This window comes from Rhinolophus sinicus, linkage group LG01 (assembly GCF_036562045.2).
Source record: "Rhinolophus sinicus isolate RSC01 linkage group LG01, ASM3656204v1, whole genome shotgun sequence".
NCBI lineage: Eukaryota > Metazoa > Chordata > Mammalia > Chiroptera > Rhinolophidae > Rhinolophus > Rhinolophus sinicus.
In genome coordinates, this window is record NC_133751.1 from 27,931,953 (window position 1) to 27,952,569 (window position 20,617).

Sequence of the window (20,617 nt, forward strand, 5' to 3'; positions counted from 1 at the left end):
TGTGTATGAGCCTACAATACAATACAATACAATACAATACAATACAATACAATACAATATGCAATACACTACAATATACTACAATACACTATACTACACTACACTACACTACACTACACTACACTACACTACACTACACTACAATACACAATAATGCTGGGTGTACCTGACCTGTTTTTCATTTGTAAAATGTGGTGACCATTGAGATAAGTTTCATGCCCCAGGCTTCTAGTTTTCTCTGATTCTTTTATTACCATTAAAGCTTTTGTTGGGCACTTAAAATATTGACATAAGCAATTTAGAACTTGTTCACAGATTTGGAAGAGAAGCAAAAAACAAGGGAATTGGAAATCCTTACTTAAAGGCAGCATAATGCATGCAATCTGATTTGTAAACTATCAGTCTTTCCTTTTAAGTTATGTTTTATGCAGTTGCATTGAATGAAGTCTTGTAGCAAGTTACTTGAGGCTTTTTAAAAATAATTTAAAAAAACGTTTTTAGTAAATAACTTTAGACTGTTCAGTGTCTTAAACTTTTCCTCCAGCTTTATAATCCAGAATTTGCTATGTAATTAATGAATATTAAGATTTTTTGCTTCTCTTAGTTTTTATCTATTATGAATAAGGAAGTAATCTTTTAATGGAAACAATTATTTTGGTGCAGAATGATTTGTATTTTTTCCTCTTATTTTTGAATACGAAGTAATTATTAATGTTAGTTATAAAATACATAAAGTTATTCGAGTTTCATTTTACAATGATATTTGTTATTAAAAAATTTGTTTGATGCAGGTATTCCATGAACCCTTAAACATTTTCATGTACAGATTTAAGTTTTACAAATTAGGAAGTGTGCTGTTATTTTTTTAATTTCCAAAAACAGGGTATCATAATCAAAATTCATGTTTAATAATTGAAATTTGTACATATGGACCTTATTATTTAAAGAAAATTTTAAGTTTACTGTCTTTGATAACTAAGTGGAATGGTATACTTGTACATTATTAAGCTGTGTGATGAAACAATACAATTTTAAGGTACTAATTCACTTAGTTGATAAGCATTCTCCTATTTAACTCTTTCCCACACATACAAACAAGGCAGGAATTTGCTTCATTTTATTTTGGGAAATTATAATTTTCTCTTACAAATATTGTTGCTCTGTTACTTAAAGACTTCTTAAAACATTTTGCCTTTGAAAAAAGAACTTATCTTTTATACATGTAAAAATGAAAAACATAACCTACTAATGAAATTATTGGCCAGGTAAACACTTTAAGTTTTAAAATTATGTATTCCACTTCTATACTTAAAGTGATGATTTTAGTGCTAATAAGAGCTAACAAGTGTGATCTCATACTTATTGTGGGCATCTATGAAAAACCTCATCCAAAAGTCATAAGGTTTAAAATATAATGCCGGTAGCTCCCAGTTGCTAAAGAATTTCATTTGCTGATTTTATTCTTTTACTCCTTTGTAATTTAAATGCCTTTATTTAAAAAGTTTAACTTAAGGATATTGTAAAGTATATAGCATTTTAAGATTAGATGGTATCCAGAACATACAGTCCAGTGAGTTAGTCCAATGTAATTGGAGGAATTATTAAATGACACTGACCTCATTTCCTTTAGAACAATGAAAATTAATAGTTTCACATTTTATTAGGCTGATATTCCAGATGTAGTGTACATTTAATTAAGTGTAGTTTCCTTTTAGTTATGGTATGTGTATCTGTTTTTTGTCGCAAATTCTTTCTAGTTTTACAGTTTTCCACATGTTTTCTTTCACCATTTATGATTTTTTCAAAGCAGAGCTATAAGGATTTAAATCACTTTAGCATGCAGCAAAACAGTTCCCATTCAAACAATAAACGCCATTTTAAAAAGCCTTTAGATCTTCTGTCACTTCATAAATATAAATGTATAAAAACGTTATGCAGTTGTAGTGCCCACCTGCTAATTAAATGCAGATTTTTCTCAAACTTGTTTAAAAATCTGTCTATTTGTTTCAACTATGTCTCTGTTCAGACTACATATGGCCCTTGTGAAACTAATTATGCTTATGGAGCAGCTGTTAAATTTAGTGCAACTAATTTTATCCAATATTTTACATTTTAATTGATTACCTGTGAAGAAATTAGCAAATTAACACTTATTGTACAGTAACTGAATCGTCTTTTATGGTTACTTTCAGATTTAACAAGTGAGCCAGGCACTGATGGAATAAAGACATTTCTGGGAGTTTTAGATAGGAAAGTTATTGGTGGACCTTGATTATCTGGTGTGAAAATTTAGGAAGACTGATGAGTGATGCCAAGCATCTGTGTGTTCTGTATCTTAAACATGAGAAGCAGATTGGAAAGTAATGGCGTTTTCGCAGAATTTTGGTAACATATGGGCTTATCTGGATCTAAGAAGTCTTTGAAGATCTTTGAACTTGACTAAATGACTTAACCTTTGGCATAGTGGGTGGGTTATATGCTTTTTTAGGGGGGAGGTATTGGCATTTTGCATTTCTCTTTTGCTTTTTTCCCTCTTCCTAATTCTACCTTATAATATCTTAAAATGGGGGGACTGGAGATGATTGGGAATTTTTGAAGATTGACATGATGAGAATTCCAAGATATTAATTTGACTGGATACATCTATAATAAAGTGGGGTTAAATCTTTTGATAATGTTTCAGAAGTGAGTCTGTGTAGATATTTATTTTCTGTTTTATAGATTTAATTTGAAAATGATGCTGCAATCAGATCTTACTGGCAGTGTGTTGTAGTTTGAAAGGATGTGGACAAACCTGGGTTCAAATTTCAGCTCCATCACACATTGGCTTTTTGACCTGTGAGCTTTTCAGAGTTCAGTTTTCGCAAAGCAAAAACCAAACTAAACCAAAAAAAGGGGAAAAAACAAAAAGCAAAGAACCCAACAGAAAACACCCCAACCCTGTCTATTCCCAAAGCAAGAAGAAATGTCCCCAAACAACAAAAGGAGATGACAGTGATAATTATATGTTTAAAAACTCCAGAGAATTAGAAGAGGTAGAATAGATGACTATAGCTAGCATGCTTCTGAGCACGTAGACGGTCCTTAGGAATAATAGGCTCAAATGTCATGCTCTGTAACTTGGCTAAATAAGAGATACACTAGCAAGCACATACTTGTGCGTGTTTTAGAGCACTGACTGTTATGGTAAATGAGAGATTGGTTTTGATTTTTATTTACCAGCTTTGAATTTTGATAACTCAGTTAACTTGATGTGAATTATTAGGTCCAAGTAAATATATCTGGAATCGTTATAAGAAGTATTTCAGTTGGGGTACTGTACCACCAGCTCTGTTCACAAGCACTTGCTCTACAGCAACTTGATCCAGGGCCCCTGCTGAGGACAGTTCACTTTGGTTCTGCAGTTCAGAACAAGTGGCAACTATACTGATCTAGACTTTTCTCTAGGGCAGACTATTAACCCACTCAGTTCATCTTAGTTAAAATTCAAAATGTGTGTAGGTTTCCCCAAAGAAATAGCATTGTTGTTGGTGATGTATTTCTCCATTCTTCTTCGTCATTTCCACCAAGGGTTTCTCAACTTTATTACTTTTTTGGAAGAATCAAACTTTGTCTTTCTTAATCTTCTGGTTCATTAATGTTTGCTTTTTTTCTTTATTTCTTTACCGTCTGTGAGTACAGTTTTCTGTTCTTTTTCTAACTCCTTTAGATGGATGCTTAGATTATTTCTTTTAGCTTTTATTCTTTTCTGTGTATTTAATACTGTAAATTCTTCCCTTTACTGTGCTTTAGCTGTAGCCTACACATTTTTGATATGCCATATTTTAGTTTTCATTCAGTTCAAATTTAAAAATATCCATTGTTATTTCGTCTTTTCCATGAGTTATATTGATAACTTAATTTTCAAACATTTGGAGGCTTGTCTTATTTTTCTTTCTTTTTTGTTTCTAATTCCACTGTAGTGAGAGAAAATTATCTGAATACCTTTCATCTTTTAAATGTGTTGAGATTAGCTTTATAGCCCATCATAAGGTTTATTTTAAGAAATACTACAGGTATACTTCCTAAAAATGAATATTACACAGTTAAAAAGGTGGATTTAACTATTTGTTCAAATCTTCTATATCTTTATTTTTAATTTTCCTTTTAAAATCTGCTTATTTTATCAGTTAGTGAGAGATCTCCGTGGATTTGTCTGTTTAACTTCAAGTTCTGTCAACTGCTTTATATATTTTGAGGCTATATTATTAAGAGTATGCAAATTCAGACTTGGTTTATATTATTTTTTGAGTGACTTTATCATCATCATAAGTCTCTATTTCTATAAATACGAGTAGTTCGTATCTTAAAGTCTACTTTGTTTGATATTGATATAATTTGACCATCTTTCTTTTTGTTAATGTTTGCATGATATCTTTTGTCATTGTTTTACTATAAAACTTTCTTTGTTTTTGTATTTAACGTGTTTATTTTGAAAGCTGTCGATAGTTTGCTTGTTTTTAGTCTGATGGTCTTTTTCTTTCAATTGTATTGTTTAGTCTATTTATGTTTATTGATTACTGTTATATTTGGGTTTAAATCTCCCATCTTATTATTATTTTTTTCTGTTTGTCCAATCCACTCTTTTTTATACTTTCTTTGGATTAATTGTATTTCGTTTTCTTCTTTATTGGCTTGTTAAACATTCTTTTAATTTTACTTTGAGTGCTGAACTTGAAATTGTAGCATGTCCTTGACTTTAGAGTGTAACATAAATTAGTATTTTTAGCACTTTTTTTCCTATAGCTTTTATACTTAAATAGCTGACTAGATGTACCACGTTTCCTCCCCATTGAACTCGAGGAAAATTAAAGCCATTGTTTTGCTGTGTATCTTGCAGTTGAGAAGACTGATGCCGACTTTCTTTGTTGGTGACTTGATCAGGGTATTCTTCCTTTATCATTAATGTGCAGTAACTTCATCAGGCTATCTCACAGTTGACTATGGTTAATCCATTTCCCCAAATACACAGTGGACCCTTTCTACACGTAGATTCTTTTAGTTCCAAAGTGTTCTTGGATTATGATTGTAATATTAGTTCTCTTGCCTTGTTTTTTCTCCTTCTGGAGCCTCAGGTTAGAAATTAATTTTCTGCCTCTTCTTTCTATTACTTTTATTGATCCTTTTGACTAGTTTTATTTGATAAAAGTTTATTTTTCTTGGGTCTTTTATCAGTAACATCTCTGTCTCTTATTATATGCTATGTTTAATTAATGTTGAAATTTAATGTTATTGTCTCCTCTGCTTTATTGTTTTTTTGTGGAGCATATTTGTATTACCTGAAAAATTTGATTCTACCTTTGTTTCTCTTCTTACAGTTGCTTTATATGGATGTTGAATTTTTTTTTTTTGTTCATGATAATGTGAAGCGTTTTCCTGAATCAGCAATAACAGACAATTCTATGGATGGAGTAAAGGTTTTGGGTGATTTATAAGGTTACTTGAATGGTGCTGAACTATTATTAACACAGTGCGGTGGAGTTTCTTTAACAAATGGGGAACTTTCTGGAAAAAGCTAGGCCTATTTTCAGGTCCTTGGATGCCATCTTGGTTTTATAGAACCCTGAGCTTCAGCACCTTGTTTTATAGTTTTTCTTTCACCACCATACCACCAATGGACACTTCTCTTTTCAAAGTGTATCTCTTCCCTAGAGTGTAGGTCCTTTTTAAAAGTTCCCCTTATTATTAAAGTTTTAGTTGGATTTTGGTTGCGGGTGAAAGTAGATGTCCATGTTCAAAATGTCATCTTGACATGGAATCCGTATTAGTTTATTCCAGGTGTAATTTTTAAATTTAATTTTAATTACAGTTTTATTTGATGGTAAATATAGCCTTTAGTCATAGAACTATACTAAGAGACTATTTGAAGTACTGTATTTCTTTGAGGGATAAAATATTAGGATATTTATTTTGATTACATGTGCTTAGAACTTATTAGCCAATTAAGAAACTTGACGAATTGGTTCTTGTGGGCAGTAATTCATTTTATGTAGGGATGTTACAGTGATTCTTCCTATTTTGTAGATATTGAAATCATTTATCTGGTATAATAGGACATTTTGCTGTCCATTTATTGCTTATATATTGTGTGTTCTAGAGTGCCACATTTTTTATCAAATGTCTTTGCTTATAATATATCTCCATATTGGCTTTGGTACTCCAGAGATTTCTGGAGTGATTTATCAGAACAGTATTTATTTAAGGAATGAGGGACAAGTTCGCATCTTAAATTTTAGTATAGTTTCTTTGACTTTTTTTGATTGTCTGGTCAAAGTGGGAAATCTCTTTGATCTGTTACTTTCTTCTTAATGGAGATCTTTCAAATATATAATTAAAATTACTTATTTAATAAAGTAAATTGAGTTGTTCATATGTCTAGGATGTGAGTTTTCCTCAAAATTGTATAAAATAATTATCATGACAACTAAGAAGTCAGCAGCTTAATTCATTTTAATCTGTGATTTGGTGGTCCTTTATAATAACCTTTAATAATGTTGTTTTGTCTGTGTTTTCATTTGCTATCTTTTCCCTGTATATTCTTTCTAGAGTCATCTTTTGCTTCTGGTAGCCTATCAGCAAGATTAAGAGGCCTATAATATCAGGACTAAAATAATGAACATTAAGACATTGGGGGGAAGTTCCAGTGGCTTATATAACATAGTGATATTTTAAAACTCATTACTTTTTTTAAATTTGACATCATGGGTGACAACTTACGGGTCTGCTGTTGCTAGTATCATAGTTCATTGAGCCACACCAGCAATATTTATAGATGAATATTTGAGAGTGGCAGGGGTTGCTTGTATGAAGTCATATGATGAATATTGAGCAAGATATTTTTGGAGAATGGCAGGCATTTGCTTTCTACAATACAATCTTTGTGTTAGGGAAAACCATGGGATCAGTTTGGAGATAATTGAGTTTATTTCATCAATTGGGTAAATTGGGAAGATCTAAGATTGGAAAAGTTGGTGCTATGGGGAGATAATATTATAATTTATAGAAGGTTTCTAATTGCAGTGTCCAGCTTTGCAATGACGGTGCTAGAGTGATCATACTGTCCGTTTTTTCTGGGACAATACTAATTTAGACCTGTTGTTCTTATAGTGCCCTACTTGTCTCTCAAAAATATGCCTTTTTTTCCTCTGAAAGCTTGGATGCTAGGTGATATGATTTCCCCATTAATAGCAAACTAGTGAAGGTCATGTATTTGGCTACTGAGGGTTTTCCTGTGGAGAAGACATGGATCGTTAGCCAAGATTATTATTATTTACCTTCCTCTATAAGAAAAATCTGTTAAAAATGTGAGCAATCCTTATGCCAGCCTTAAGATTTTAAAGGTCCGTTAAAATCAGAATGCTGCTCTTTAATGGATTAGCTATGGTATGAGGGCAACATATTTCATATGCTTCTGATTCCGATTTTACTCATTCATTCAGATTAGCACATCCCTCAGTTACTTCTTTCTCAGTGCCTTCCTCCTCCCGAATCACTTGTCTGCTGTCTCACAATTCAGTCAGGTAATATTATTTAATCCTTACACCCAGAGAGGGAATGACTCATTTGAGGACACCATTATATGAAGAATTCTTTATTTTTTTAACTTAATAATTCTATAACTTTGAGTATATTTGTAGTAGCTACACTTCATTTTAAAGATACAGTAAAAACATAATTTCACCAATCCACCTCATCTGGAATCCACAAAAGGTTACACATATTTTGTCCAAAAGTTTATTTTTCAACAAAAAGGGGCTAACCACTAAGAAATGAGCTTACATTAAAGATTTATTTTAAAAAAGAAGCTCTCAGAGTTTTGTTGTTAGAGTTTAAACTAACATTTAATTTACTTGTGTTTTGTTACTCTACGTTTTCACTAGTTACCGTATTTTGCCATACATAATGTGCACTTTTTTGCCCAAATTTGTGAGGGAAAAATAAGGATGCACATTATACCTGGGTAGTACTAGTTCCATATCTAAATAAATGTTTTTAATTATTTTATTTATGCTTATGAGTTAAAAGTGTAACTCTAGATATCAATAATGATACCCGTATGCAAAATGATACCCTGGAATTTAATAATCAGTTTTGTTGAACTTTCGATGAGCTTGAAATGATGTGTAAATACCGTAGACTTGTTACCGGTACATAAAATTTCTTGTACCTTTTATCTGTTCTTGTGTTTTGTAATTATTTGTTACATAAAATTGCTTGTACCATAATGTTAAAAAATAAATGCTAAAATTCCTTTATAATACAAAAAACAAGTAACTAAATGTAAACAAATAAAAATTTGAATTAAAAAATTAAAAAGAAAGATATTTTCCCTGAAAGTTTGGGCCAAAAACGTGGTTGCACATTATACATGGGAGCACATTTTACACGGCAAAATATGGTAAGTGAAAATGAATTGCCAGAATCAATTTTGGCCCAAAATAATTTAGAACCAAATTAATACAATATATTGTATGTATATACACACATAGTTTATGAGGTCAGACAGTTAAGTTTGGGAACTCATCCTAGAAAAAGTGCTACATACCTCACTGCTGAATATCACTACGGTCACCTTCGAAGTACTCCCCTTGGGAAGCTATGCACTGACGCCAGCGCCTCGTTCATCCTTCAAAGCAATTTTGGAACTCTTTTTCTGGAATGGCCATCAGAGCTGTCGTCATATTACCCTTGATGTCCTGAATGTCATCAAAATGTCTTTTCAGTATTTCCTTTATCTTCGGGTAAAGAAAGAAGTCATTGGGGGCCAGATCAGGTGAGTAGGGAGGGTGTTCCAATACAGTTATTTGTGTACTGGCTAAAATCTTCCTCACAGACAGTACCGTGTGAGTTGGTGCATTGTGACGCAAGAGCCATGAATCATTGGTGAAAATTTCAGGTAGTCTAACTTTCATGCAGCTTTTTTAGCACTTCCAAATAGTAAACTTGGTGTAATGATGAGTGGGAAAAGAGAGAGGAGGAGCACATGCTAGAGTAGGACTAATGAATTTATTTAGCAATATCTAATCAATTTATTTAGCAATATGCAATAGAAAAAAACAAAAGCAATTAATAGAATATGCTAATGACAGAAAGTAAACGTGGTTAAGACTAAAATATGCCAAAGAAGGGGGCCGGCCCAGTGGCTCAGGCGGTTGGAGCACCGTGCTCCTAACACCCAAGGCTGCCAGTTCGATTCCCACATGGGCCAGTGGACTCTCAACCACTACAAAAATGGCAAAAGGTGGCTGGTTCGATTCCTCGACTCCCGCAAAGGATGGTTGGCTCCACCCCCTGCAACTGAGATTGAACTTGGCACCTTGAACTGAGCTTCCGCTGAGCTCCCGTTTGGCTCAGTTGGTTGGAGCGCGTCCTCTCAACCACAAGGTTGCTGATTCGACTTCCGCAAGGGATGGTGGGCTGTGCCCCCTGCAACTAACAATGGCAACTGGACCTGGAGCTGAAGTGTGCCCTCCATAACTACAATTGAAAGGACAACAACTTGACTTGGAAAAAATCCTGGAAGTACACACTGTTCCCCAATAAAGTCCTGTTCCCCTTCCCCAATAAAATCTTAAATAAATAAATAAATAAATAAATAAATAAATAAAATAAAATATGCCAAAGAAGCTCACCAAACCGTAGGAAAAACAACACTGGAACAGTCAGGAATCAAAACCTTGCCAGATCTGCAGCTAAGAGAAACTCAGGCGTCTCCCATTGCTGCATGCTAGTTCCCCAGAATGTTGGTGGTGCTGCTGTTGCTGTTTTTGTTGTTGGAAGTTAGGGCATCTTCTGATACTGCAAGCTGCATACAAGTTTCTAAAATGCTAACAAGTTCTCAAGAATGTTGCTGCTATTGCTGTTGCTGCTGTTGTTGCTGTAAGTTAGGACATCTCCCTTTGCTGTAAGCTGCAAGCTGCATACAAGTTTTCAAAATGCTAACCAGTTCTCAAGAAGGATAACCGTGGGGAAAAACACTGGAGAGGTTGGGAACCAGCGAGACCTCACCAGGTCTGCGGCTGGAAGTCAGGGCGTCTCCTGGTGTTGTTATAAGCTGCATGTTGCTGGAAGATTGCAAAATGTTAGAACGATGAAGAATTACCAATGACAAAAGACGAAATGATGAAATTATACTGCCAACTGAGGTCTGTCTTATGTATTTTCTCAGATGTACCTTAGACCCAAGCTTCTTGTTCCTGCCTCCCCCTCGGCAAATGGCCAGTTCCAGGAGGTTTCAGATAAGAATATTGCTCATTCTGTGATAAGAATATTGCTTGTTCGGCTGAAGGGCCAGTTCATTGGGACAAACAACACCTGCTGTTCTCGCCTGGGACCATCGGCCCAAGGACTGCAAAAGCCTGGCAACATGCCTGTCGTGTCATTCTGATATAACTTAGTTACTTCTCCACCTCATCTGCTCATGTGGGCAAAACAGACAGAAAGTAACATCTTCCTATATCTCTCCTGCTGGGAACTAGATGAGGGAGAAATTTTCTTAACCCTAAGCTAACCAATACCTCACATGCAGTCTCTCACGGGAGGGAACCCCACATGCAGTCTCATGTGAGGGAACGAAAAGCTAACTAACAGCTAACCAATACCTCAGTGCAGTCTCTCATGTGAGGGAACCCCACATGCAGTCTCTCATGTGGCGAAACAAAGGAACAAAAACTAACAGGCAAAAGATAACCATCACCTCTCATGCAGTCTCATGCGAGGGAGCAGAAAGCCAACTAAAAGCTAACCAAATCCTCACGTGCAGTTTCTCACGTGCAGTTTCTCACGTGAGGGAACCTCACATGCAGTCTCTCATGTGGGGAAACAAAGTAACAAAAACTAAATACAAAAGCTCACATCAGCCAACAAGGCAAATTTTCCTCAACATCTCCCCTACACTTGGTTAACTGTCCAGTTGGTACAAATTCGTAATGAATAATCCCTCTGATATCAAAAAAGGTTAGCAACATCATTGCAACAAGTTCGCGAACTTAATTGTCAGACCCTTGTATGTATACTGGGTGAGTTTATCAGAAAAAAGGCCCCACTTCATTTTTTAGTATTATTACTCTGTTTTAATCAGAAAACTTTAAATTCTGACTGGCTATTGTTCAAAGATTTTAGAATAAACTTTCAAATTCTTTATATATCCACATACAACATAAGATTTATTTAGAAATGAATAAGGTAACATCTGTGGGTGCAATAAATTGTCATGATAAATTTAAAATTTTTAAATTTATTGCAATAACATTTGTTACTAACATTATATAAATTTTAGGTACAGCTTGATAATACAACATTTGTATACTTTGTTTTTTGCTCAGTACCTGAAGTCTAGTCTCCTTCCATCACCATATATATTTGACCCCATTTACCCTCTTTATCCTCCCCCACTCCTTTCCCCTCTGGCAGCCACCATTCTGTTGTTTGTATCTATGAGGTTTTTTGTTTGTTTGTTAAAACTTTATGTGGAAAGAAGTCATATGTCAAAATTAAGAGAGGGAGTAGTGAAAGAAAAAATTATAGAAATTTAATTTATTTGTTTGAGGGGTGATATTGGGGAACAGTGCGTTTCTCCAGGGCCCAACAGCTCCAAGTCAAATCGCTGTCCTTCAATCTAGTTGTGAAGGGCATAGCTCAGCTCAAAGTCCAGTCGCGGGTTTCAGTCTTTAGTTGCAAGGGTGCAGTCCACCATCACATGGGGGAATTGAACTGGCAACCTTGTTGAGAGCTCGCGCTCTAACCAACTGAGCTATCTGGCCACCACTCCAGAAGTTTAGCAGTAGCTCTTTGTCTTCATTCTAGTTGAGGGCACAGCTCACTGGCACATGTGGGAATCGAACTGGCAACCCTGTTGTTCAGAGCTCACACTCTAACCAACTGAGCCATTTGGCTACCCCTAGAAATTTAATTTTTGTAAATTAAGACAATAATAAGCACATGTTGACACATGTAACAATAAATATTGTAACTGCTCAAAATTACATACTAAACAAAAGTTTGTGATCTTCTGATACAATAATGCTCGTTATTTGCTGAGTGAACCAGTTAGGGATGAAAAAGGACAGACATTACTACCCCTGAAACCCATGTAATTCTCTTGAAGACCTACATGTATCCTAAGTACCCAGGACTAGTTCATGTGATCTTTCTATCATCCACATTCTTGCTTTTTGGTAATTTGAGCATGCTGTTTTCTTTTTTGTTTGATCAGTCTCGCTAGGGATTTACCAAATATGTTGATATTCTCAGAGTAACAGATTTTGAGTTTGTTAATTTTCTTTATTGCTTTCTATTCCATTGATTTTTGCTCTTTTATGTTTCCTTCCTTATACCTACTTTGGGTTTACTTTGCTCTTCTTTTTCTAGCTTCATAAAGTGGAACCTTAGGTAATTGATTTTAGACCTTTCTTCCTTTCTAATATAAACAGTTAAAGCTATAAATTTCTCTGCTAAACATAGCTGCATCCCACAAATTCTCCTGTGTTGTATTTTCATTGTCATTGAATAAAAAATATTTTTTAGTTTTTCTTGTGATTTCTGACTTGACCCATGAATTATTTAGAAGTGCATTTAATTTTTATATATTTGGTATTTTTTTGAGATGTTTTATTGTTATTGAATTCTAATTTAATTTCCATTTAATTTATTTGTTTTATGTTTGTCCCTCTGTTTTTTTTTTTTTTTTGTATTTCCTTTCCAGCTTCCTTTTGGATTAATGAATATTTTTAAGAATTTCCTTTTAGTGTATCTTTTGGGTTTTTAGCTATACTTCTTTCCCTTTTTTTCCCTTTAAGTTGTTGCTCTAAGGATTTCATGTGTGCCCTTAGCATTTCAGTGCATTTAGATTTACGTTTTACCATTCACATGAAATGTAGAAACCTTATAACTGTATAGATACATTACTTTCCCCATACATTATTATATTCCCCATACATTATTATATCTACCTTCTTTATAAACTTTTCAGTAAAACATTATAAATTTTACTTTAAGCACATATACATTTTTAAAATAATTTAAGGGAAGTATTTTTTACATTTATACATATATTTACTTTTTCTAGTGGCCTTCATTCCTTCTTCAAGATTCTAGTTTCCATCTGTTATTATTCTCTTCAGCCTGAAAAACTTTAGTATTTATTGTAATGCAGATCTACTGTTCATGATTATGTTTTACTTTTATCTCAAAAATGTCTTTATCTTTATTTTTGAGGTATATTTTTGCTGGCTATTAAATTTTGTGTTATTTTTTCTTTCACCTTGTTAAGATTTTTCTTCTCATCTTCATTGTTTTCTGATGAAAAGTTAGCAGTAATTCATATCATTGCTCTCCAACATGTAATATGTTTTTTTTTCTTTTCTGAATACTTTCAAGATTTCTCTTTATTTTTAGTTTCATCAGTTTGACTATGGTGGTATTAGTCATGGCCTTCATATTTATGTTGGAGTTCACTGAACTTCCAGGATCTGAAAATTTATATTTCACTAAATTTTGGGGAAATTTTGGCCATTAGTTAAAAATTTTGTTTTCTGTCTCATTATTTTTTCTACTTCTGGGTTTAACTAACCATGATAGACATTTGAATATTGTCACCCAGATCCCACAAGATCTGTTTTTCTTTTCTTATTAGCAGTCATTTCCCTCTTATTTCTTCAGATTGTATCATTTCAATTGACTTATTTTCAAGTACAGATTCTGTGCTTACCAATCTGCTTTTAATCTCATTCAACATAATTTTAATTTCAGATATTATGTTTTTAGTTATAGAACTTCGGTTTTTTTTCATTTTCCAGTTTTTTTTTTGTACTAAGATTTTTTAGCTTTATATTTATTACAAGCATAGCTATACTTACTACTTTAAAATCCTTGCTTGCTGATTCCAACATCTGGCTCATCTCTGGGTTAGTCTCCAGTGACTATTGAGAATGGATCACATTTTTTATGTTCATTGTATATCTAGTAATTTGGGATTTTATCCTGGACATGGTAAATGTTGTGTTTTGAATACTCTGGATTCTGTTATATTCCTCGGAAGCATGTTGATTTTTTTTTTTTACTTGTTTGTTAAATCAGGAAATTAACTTAGTTGAATTAAAATTGTAAAAATCCTATCTCTGTGGGCGCAGTTGAAATAATCAATTGGATTTTTTTATCCTTAGTTATTTGGAGTCTGTCCTTTATATGCATAATGTAGGGTTCAGCCAAAGATTTGAACAGTTTGCATATAGAATTTTTAGCTCCCTCCTCTGAGTCTTTTCCAAGATGCCCTATTGCTTTTCCTTTTGCAGTGGTTGCCGTGAGTCTTTCTTCTGATTTTTCATACCAAAGATCCTGAAGTTTTCTGTTGGAGTTATAGCTGTCCTGTATGGCATGAACTTGGGCTTTTCCTCAGAAAAGGAGCTGATAATATGGGAAACTTTCTTACTGCTGTTTACTTTTTCCAAGTATTGGCCCCCTACAGAATCTGCCCTCTTTTGGTTACTATCCAGTGCCTTCAGATAGTTGTTTTTTATAGTTGTCTGTAGGGTCATCACTCGGGTAGAGGCTTTCTCGTCAATACTGTAAGACAGGATTTGAAAATTTTAGTTTTTAGAAGCACGTAGTGTATCCTGCTTAATACTGTCATTCGTTTAATACAAAGAATAGCTGGATTAGAGTAGAAAAATAGTTTTATTGTAACAATTAGAAATAAGGTTGACTATATATACAGAAGCAGAGATTGTAGGGATAGGAACGACCCAATCCATGAATATTAGAGCAGATACATTTAGATTTGTTATATTAATATTATCTGAGGAGACTTGAATAATCAAGACTTGATTTGAACCTTTAAGACTTGCACTTGAAAACACTTTTTTATTAAACCTTAATTTCCTGTAAACTTGACAACATATATCTCTTATATATAGTTTTAACTGAGAGTACTTATTCATAAAGAACCATATTTAGATGCTTGCTTCACAGTTATTTAATTACTGAATCCATAACTAATAAATCCTTTCAGTTACTTTTAAAGCATATTTTTATTTTATAGTACAAAATATATACTAAATGTATTTAATAAAATCTACTTACTATAGGTCCAGGTCAAGACCTCGTCCACGTTCCCATAGTCGAAGCAGTGAAAGGTCCAGTCACAGAAGAACCCGCAGTCGATCTCGAGATAGAGAACGACGTAAAGGCAGAGATAAGGAGAAAAGAGAAAAGGAGAAGGATAAAGGCAAGGACAAGGAATTACACAACATCAAACGTGGGTAAGTTGAAGCAATCTTAAGCAGTGACGACTCATGACTCAATATTCCATGGCAATATTCAAATTAAATTTTCATTCTTTGAGGTTTTCCTTTGATGGGAAAAAGGAGGATATAGTAGAATAAGAAGAAAGGACAAATCAAAATAGTTACCTCAAATTTTTACCATATGATTTACTATTGGTTAGGCCTCTTTCAATGTAGAATGGGGTTTTGGTCAATATTAAGGTGTATGTGTGTGTTAGAGTGAGTGTATATGTATACGAGACCCAGAATTTATTTTTTCTGGAATTGATTTTACTGATAAAATTCTAGCTATGTCCATTTGGAGGATGAAATCCATTCACAACTGTTTATTAAATTAGGAGATGTTAAAATGAAACAAAATATTGGTTTAGTAGCTTAAATTACAGCTTCTGGTTTGTTTTACTCAAAACTGACATTGGGGTCTTTTACTCTATGAAGTGGCACATCTTGGAACTTATCCCCTTTTGTCAGTCTTTCAACACCTTATATATATATTCACTTTAATACTTCAATCAAAAGTGTTTATCTTTAATGTGTCAATCAGCTTCAGTGTTAAATTGAGGAGTTTACCAGGATATTGGATACAGTTCCTTGAGATCTTGATTCTCTGAAGAATTGAGTTTATTAAATGATATGGAACTCTTTTCTAATCCTTTTTCCCAATTGTCTGAGTGTTTATTATATAAAACTGCCTAGATTGTTGGCTTTTAAGTCTTCTTTGAAATGATAAATTTGTGGTGGATTTTGCAAGAGGATAACATTCTTATGTAACTTTCTTTCTCCTTATTTCCCCACAACCATTAACACAAATTGAACAGTTGTGATCCTGCAAAATTCTGGGTTCTGCCCTTTTGTTGTTTTAAGGGTAGTTGAATGTTATAGAAGAGGAGATAGGCTTGGCTGTCTGGCTATAAGGACAGGGAGGCAGAGTTAGCCAGAGCTGGTGGAATGGAATGAGGATCAATCAGAGAAGGTAGGGAGGATACCTGCTGATAAAGGGAGAAAGGTGGGAGGATGATAGAGTTGAAGAGAGGACACAGGGTAGGTTTCTGAGAATGAAAAATATGGACTAAAAGAATGAATAAATTATGTCAAAGAACTGCCTTGCTTCTTTGTTCCTTTTTTCCTTCTTTAGGTTTATACTTTAGATATTGCATGGCTATGAGAAGTATGACTATGATTTTTACTGATCATTAAATTTTTGCTTTCTACCTCACCAACTGTTAATTTTTTAGAGTAATACTTGTACAGTTGATGTAAAATTGATAATACATAAGGCATTATTTTGGGGATTTTAAAGGTAAGAGAAATGAGAATATGAATTAAAAAATGGAGGTCATGTGGTTTCAGGAAAAGTTCTCAGATGGTGACATTAATCTTGAAGGTCTGGACCAGCTTTACAGGTTAGACCTCTCCCATCACCCAAGAGTTGATTATGTTCAAGGGACTGATTTCTGGGTGACAGGTTCACAAGACAATAATGTTGTATTTGTTACTATTTCTTACATCTCAGCAAAGGCAGTGAACAAGGTCAAAACAAGAAGGGTCAGTTGAAGGACCCTGCATGCTGATGCCAAAAAGCTGTGAGTAGCCTGATCGAGCCATTTCCACGGTTTTAGTGGACCTTAGTACTGGGCGGTGCTATGTCAGGATTCCTCCTGGTTTAGTGCTGAGGACACGCAAATTTGTACCTTTTTGGTATGACCTGAAGTCAGGATTTTGGGGGGGCAGTGTATACATTTAATATGGTAGTATTTACAGAGGGTGCCAAAAAGAAATGAAAAATGTATACACGTTTTAAGAAAGGAAAAAGCTGTATTAAAATTGTGATGCTCCATATATACTGATAACAAAAGAGGAATACAAATCATGTGTATACATTTTTTTTGGCACCCCTGGTATATATGTACAGATTCACCCTGCTTTGCTCCAAAAATAATTTATCTTTTTTAAAACCATATGTGTTTATTTCTTAAACCTGAGCTATTCAGGGCAGAGAATGTGTCTTTATACTCTTGTATCACTCAGAGTACCTAATGTACATGTTCGTCGTTAATAAATACTTACTGGTTATTGATCAGATAGGCTCATTGATTCGTTCACTTGTTCAGTCAACAGTATTTAAATGCCTTCTGTTTATCAACTGTGATTTTAGGTAATTAGGGACATAATGGTAGGCTAGTCCTACTTGGGGATTTCATGCAGGTGGCAAACATAAACATAAATAGAAGAGAAGGTATATAAGTAATTACAGTGAAATCAGATGAATGTTTCAATAAGAAGCTATGGAAACATCGTATGAGTTAGGATGCTTTAGCCATAAGTAACAAAACCTAACTAATAGTAGTTTAAACCAGGGGCAGCAAAGTTTTTTATATCAATAAAGGGCTAGATAGTAAATAATTTAGGCTTTCTGGGCCTTATGTCTGTTGCAACTGCTGAACTCTGCCCTTTTAGCACAAAAGCAGCCATAGATAATACTAAATGAACAGCATGGCTGTGTTCCAGTATAAAAGGAACAATATATTTACAAAAATAGGCAGTTGGCTAGATTTGGCTCAAGGGTTTTATATATATATAGTTTGTCAACATCTGGCCTAAGCCATAAGTACATTTATTGCTAATATAACAGTTTGCAGCTAAGCAGACCTGGGTCCTTTCTTTCCTTCCAACAGGCTAATCTCAGCATGTTAGCTTTCATCTTCAGTCTTGACACATCCTGGTTGAAAAACAGTTCTATGAACCTTAAGTTGGTTGATATACACTAGTCATCATGTCAGGGAGGGGCTCTCAGAAGAGATGTTTTTACATTGAAGGAAGGAAGAGATGGGAAAGAATGGTGTATGCAGCATGAACTTCATATGGAAATACTTGGAGGCACAGGAGGTGGGTATGGCATACTTGAGAAACTGAGGTCTAATGGGGCTTGGTTTAGAGTAGAAGAGGAATGAATAATAATGAGAGGTGATTATTGGAATACCTTATAAGCTGTGTCAAGGAGTTTGGAGTTAATTCTGAAGGCAGTGAGCAGCCAATGAAGTTTCAAGTAATGATCTGATTGGTTCTACATGAAGTATGAACAAAATGCTTTACTTATAGTGGACATAATAAATAATAAGCATCTAACATTTTATATACACTTTCTAAGTATCAGAAATTTCGCTAAGCAATTGATGTGCATTATCTCACTTAAAATAGTTGCTTTTGTTAATCCTGTTTCTATAGATGAAGGCTTGTGATCATAGAGCTCGTAAATGACAATCTTCAAATTCAAATTCATTGACCACAGCACCTGACTCCTTAACAGTACACTCTACCCACACTTCTGTAGTGATCCATAATTATTGATGAAATAAGAGTGCTTGAGATCAAGTGATGCACTATGCTTAAACTTTCGTAGAAAATAGCTAAAAAAAAACGGAAAGAAGTTTCTTGGCCTTATTTTTCTCTGATCAGGCCAGAAATCTATCAATAAAAGCTTCCTTCTTGTCTCCCTCTTCCTTCCTTCCTTTCTTCCTTTCCCACATCAGCATTTCATCTGTTTATTTAGAATTGTATTTAATTTTATGTAATAAACTCACAAAACATTTCTAGGCCTTAGTTAAATTTATTTCTATGATGGTTTCATTGGCTGTCTCATTCCACATGGTTTAAAAAAAAAAAAAAAAGGAAAGGAACACATGTGGGTAGAGAGAAAGTAAAAAGATTCACAAAATTCACAAACAGTTTAATTAAGACTTAGGCATTACTTCATTATAATTGTACAACCCAATGATAAATATTTTTGCTTGTGCTAACTAACCACAATGCTTCCTCACATAAGAGATAACCTATATGCCTCTGCTTCTTTATGCATAGCAATCTGTGTTTTTATCAAGCCAATTTGAAAATACCAGTATTAGATAAATATTGATAGAACATGAAGCATACATTTATAAAGTACAAAAGGAGAGTAAGTACAATAATGATAAAGGAGTGTTTTATAAATTGGGAAACATAAAAACAGAGAAAGGAATGCCCAAGCAGAAATTAATGAGCCTGATAATAAGGAAGAGCTTTTTTTAATTAGACTTTTGAGAAAAAAGATAGGAAATTAAATAATTCAGAAAAGTCTTTTTAAAATGGGAGCAAATTAAGTACAGTCCTGAAAATTCCTGGAACATTGAATGATTGTAATTAGAATTTGCCTTATAATGTCATCAATTGATCTATTCATTTTATTAATTTGCTGAATAAGGGAGAACTAATACAAACTGGAAGAGTAACAGGAGTTTGTAGGGACTAAAAGGTGACTTTTCTGACGACGCTATGTGAATGGTTAATATAAGAAAGACACCATCCAAGTCTTTTCTTAGATTTTTATCAAGAAGGTTTAATGACTTTAATTTTTAATGTTTTACATTTATAAAATTTTGTTTTTAAGGATATTTTATTTTTAAAACATTGATGCAGATGTTTCTTGTTTTTATAAGTTTTCACTCTAAATTTAAAAAATTTAGATATTTATCATATTGTAATTGGATTTCTTTTACGGGGATATGTCTTTTCAATGTGAAAACAAATTTTATTAATAACAGAGTTATTAAGTTGAAATTGAACACTTAATATTATTTTGTTAAGCAAATTTTTATTGAGTCAAAAATCAGGAATGTGAAACTGGTCATGGCATCTCATTATTGCAACATAATTGATGATTGTGAACATTGTACACCCCATCTGTGTCTTCTGTGGATTTTTATATTATTGGGCCTTCTTTAGCAACATTTTAATCAAACTCCATAAAGTATAGCCGACTATTATAAAATGTCTTTTAGAGACTTCTTTGAATAATTAGTTGTGAATAAATATGTCCATAACACCAGTGACATTCTACTATTTATTTTAAATCAGAGAGCCATCCTTGAGAGTAGAATTTGGATGGATTTGTTTTAAATCCATTTTCAATCATGATTTGAATGACCAGCCAGGAAAATTTGGTTTAAAGCAGTGATTGCCTCATAAAAAGTTTTCTTAATTTGAGTAACTTTAGGATTCCTGAGGAACCTAATTTGGTATTCCTAAGCGTTTTCTCCTTTATGACTTGCTACTATGTAAGGTTTTCACTTTTGTTATTCCCTTACTAGCTTTTCAGTAGATGGATACTGTTCTCAGAAATGTACCATCAAATCTTCTGGAATACTTTGCTCAAACAGTTGAGTTTATACTTTTCGTACTTTACACAACTTTCTGAAGCTTTGTACTTTTACAGAGAGGTAAGAATTTCTCTCTGGACATATATATATATATCTCCATATCCT

The 20,617-nt window shown here is 33.7% G+C and overlaps 1 protein-coding gene across 1 annotated transcript in view; it reads left to right on the forward strand.

Annotated features, from left to right (window-relative positions):
* RSRC1 (arginine and serine rich coiled-coil 1) overlaps positions 1-20,617 on the forward strand; it is a 371,018-nt gene that overhangs the window by 76,143 nt on the left and 274,258 nt on the right. The window contains 1 exon segment of the mRNA XM_019732033.2: positions 15,123-15,296. Coding sequence (XP_019587592.2) covers positions 15,123-15,296 — 174 coding nt within the window.